General features: G+C 41.8%; 1 protein-coding gene across 1 annotated transcript; it reads right to left on the bottom strand.

Annotated features, from left to right (window-relative positions):
- Nucleotides 1–84: 84 nt before the first annotated feature.
- Nucleotides 85–1,711, bottom strand: serp2 (stress-associated endoplasmic reticulum protein family member 2). The gene is made up of 3 exons (XM_088382912.1): nucleotides 1,178–1,711; nucleotides 594–666; nucleotides 85–524 (listed from the first exon to the last, which is right to left on the bottom strand). Exons 1-3 carry the CDS (start codon nucleotides 1,259–1,261, stop codon nucleotides 484–486), a joined length of 198 nt encoding a protein of 65 aa, XP_088239038.1. The 5' UTR covers nucleotides 1,262–1,711; the 3' UTR covers nucleotides 85–483.
- Between the last annotated feature and the right edge of the window lie 868 nt (nucleotides 1,712–2,579).

Below are 2,579 nucleotides of genomic sequence, written 5' to 3'. Positions count from 1 at the left end.
CGTCTTGGTTACTTCGTGATTGGGGAGGAAAGTCAGTCCAATGGGTGTGACACAGCGAGGGAGGCTACAAAATGAAGCCCTTGCTAAATGCTCAACATTTATTAGAATAAAAAGCGTCTTCTCACACAAGACAGATGAATGCTGCAACAGGCAAGTATGGCACATCGTCAGCAGGAATCACGTTCATGTGCATAAACAGTCTCTCACATTTGTACTCGTGCACACTTGGATGTGCGCACGTTCACACAGATATGAGCCAAGTGATTAACAAGACACAGCCGGCGTGGTTTGAGACTGTCCATAGAAAAGCTGTCAGCACCACAGATTGCAACACTGCAAATGAGAACAAGGCGGAGGCGATGCTAGTCAATGGACGGGCTGGGAGGCAATTTTGCTCTCTCTCTGAAGCCTCTTGCCGGTCCCTTGGTCCTTTTGGAGGGGCGTGGGTGGTATCAGAGGTGTGCTCAAGGTACTGTCTCTGGATCACATTCCCATACGGATACTCTGGATGATCTGAAATATGGCTGAGAGAGTGTTCCTGTGTGAAACCTCACTATATGGACAGTTTATTTCTGATACGATGCGGTACATACCTGATCCACACACAACGAATACAAAAAGGGCAAGCAGCCAGGGGCCCACTGGATACTTATCCTCCTGTGGTCGCTATGGGAAACGCACACACATGCACAGAGACACACTGCTTCAATCCTGTTTCACTTATTTTTACACTTGCAAATGTGCAATTTCCTCAAAATCAGCTTTGTTCTAATTCAGCCTTTAAGATTTGCTTTGATGCATCACACACCCCATTGTCAGACAGTGTCCTCTCTTTGGTGTTGAAATCAGGTGATCAAAGGGTTTGACTGAAATGTTGATCAATCCCCTCTAGAAGTGGGAACTCTTCAAAATAAAATGTTCAGCGGCTGATTACTATCCAGTCTCTTCTAAGTGTTAGCATCCTTTTTTCCTTCAGCCTGCATCCAAGGCAGGGTTAGGAAGAGATGAGGAGTAAATATTTATTTAATTCCTTAAATCATGATTTGCAACACTGCACGAATAAGAAGACGACTTCCTATGTGCCTGATGAGCAGGAACTATAAGTATCGCCTCTTGCGGCCATACATCACCTACACGGGCTAATGTCATGATCATGCTGACAGTTAAATGGGCTCACCAGCGTCTTGGCCACGTTTCCTCTCTGCGTGATGTTCTTGCTGTGCTTCTCGTTCGCCATGCGGATCCTCTGTTTGGCCACCATTTTCCGTAACGTCTATAAATGTAAGTCCTTTTTTCTTTTCTTTTTTTACTTTAATTTATGAAGTGATTGGAATATGTAGAACGATCACAGTAGCTTCCAGTTGTAGCAAACGTTTGCCGGGATGCAACCGGAATTGTGAATGTTTTGCTTTCAAAATAAGTGTAGTGAAATTCAATGTGGTGTTGTATGACGATTCCTCGACGGGTTGTACGTATTTTCTTCATTCTTTTTATAGATGCAGCGTGACTATTTATAGCGTTTTGAATTTTGACTGGAACCCTCCTCCTCCTTTATTAAGTGTAAGATTTTATTACTGACGTGTTGCGGAAGTCACATAGTAATTTCGGCAACTTTCCTCCATACCTGACACCTGACATTCACGCCAAATGATGCAAGCTTTTGTCTAATCAGACCAGAGTATTTAGTTTCTCATGGTGTTCTTCCATGCACAGATGATGTTGGGTATTTCATGGGAACCTTCAAAGCAGCAGCAAGTTGTTCACAGGGCTAGAAGTTAGCAAAAAGAACAAAAGGGAGTGCAGGGAACCCTCCAAGAAGGGACAGGTGGTCAGGGGAGGCAAGTAACGGAGTGCCTGCACTGGCAATCTCTGCAAATGAAATGTTACAACAATAATTTAAAAAAAACATGATCACATAAGTTGTGTTCCATTTTCGTATTCGTTAGTATTGTAGAGTAGAGATACACGTTTCCCACTTAAGATGAAACATATTCTTCAATTTCCTCAACTGATACCAACAAACTACTACTACCCCAACTAAGTTCCTTATTGTTTCTGAAGGAGTTACAGATTCTCAGTTTAGCAAGCTGCTCAGAGAGCCACTCTAGTTGCCTAGCGACTGCACCGATGTTACTTCCGCGGTCAAACAATGGAGAGTCAATTTCAGTGCGTCACAGTGAACGTTTGTGACACACAGACTGCTGAACATTTGAATTAAATCTTGCATGCATAATAAGATGACACATATAGAATGAAAATGTTTGAGCAAGTGTTGACCCTATGACCCGCCCTGCTACTGTGCAGTTCAGAAATAGTTCCACTTTGATCAAATGAATTGTTACAATCTAAGACTAATCTACCTTTGAAGATTCACAGTTTTGTAAATCTGTGTGCACACATGCATGCTAAAAAAAGCGATAGATAGATAGATAGATAGATAGATAGATAGATAGATAGATAGATAGATAGATAGATAGATAGATAGATAGATAGATAGATAGATAGATAGATCAAAATTTTGTTTTTTCTTACGGAGTGAAGTGTTAGTGAACACAGAAAAATATCAGCTCTTTAAAGTT

This window comes from Syngnathus floridae, chromosome 8 (assembly GCF_059516105.1).
Source record: "Syngnathus floridae isolate MCC-2025c chromosome 8, RoL_Sflo_1.0, whole genome shotgun sequence".
Classification (NCBI taxonomy): Eukaryota; Metazoa; Chordata; class Actinopteri; order Syngnathiformes; family Syngnathidae; genus Syngnathus; species Syngnathus floridae.
Note: the sequence above shows the minus strand (reverse complement) of the source record. Positions and strands in the feature narration are given on the sequence as shown.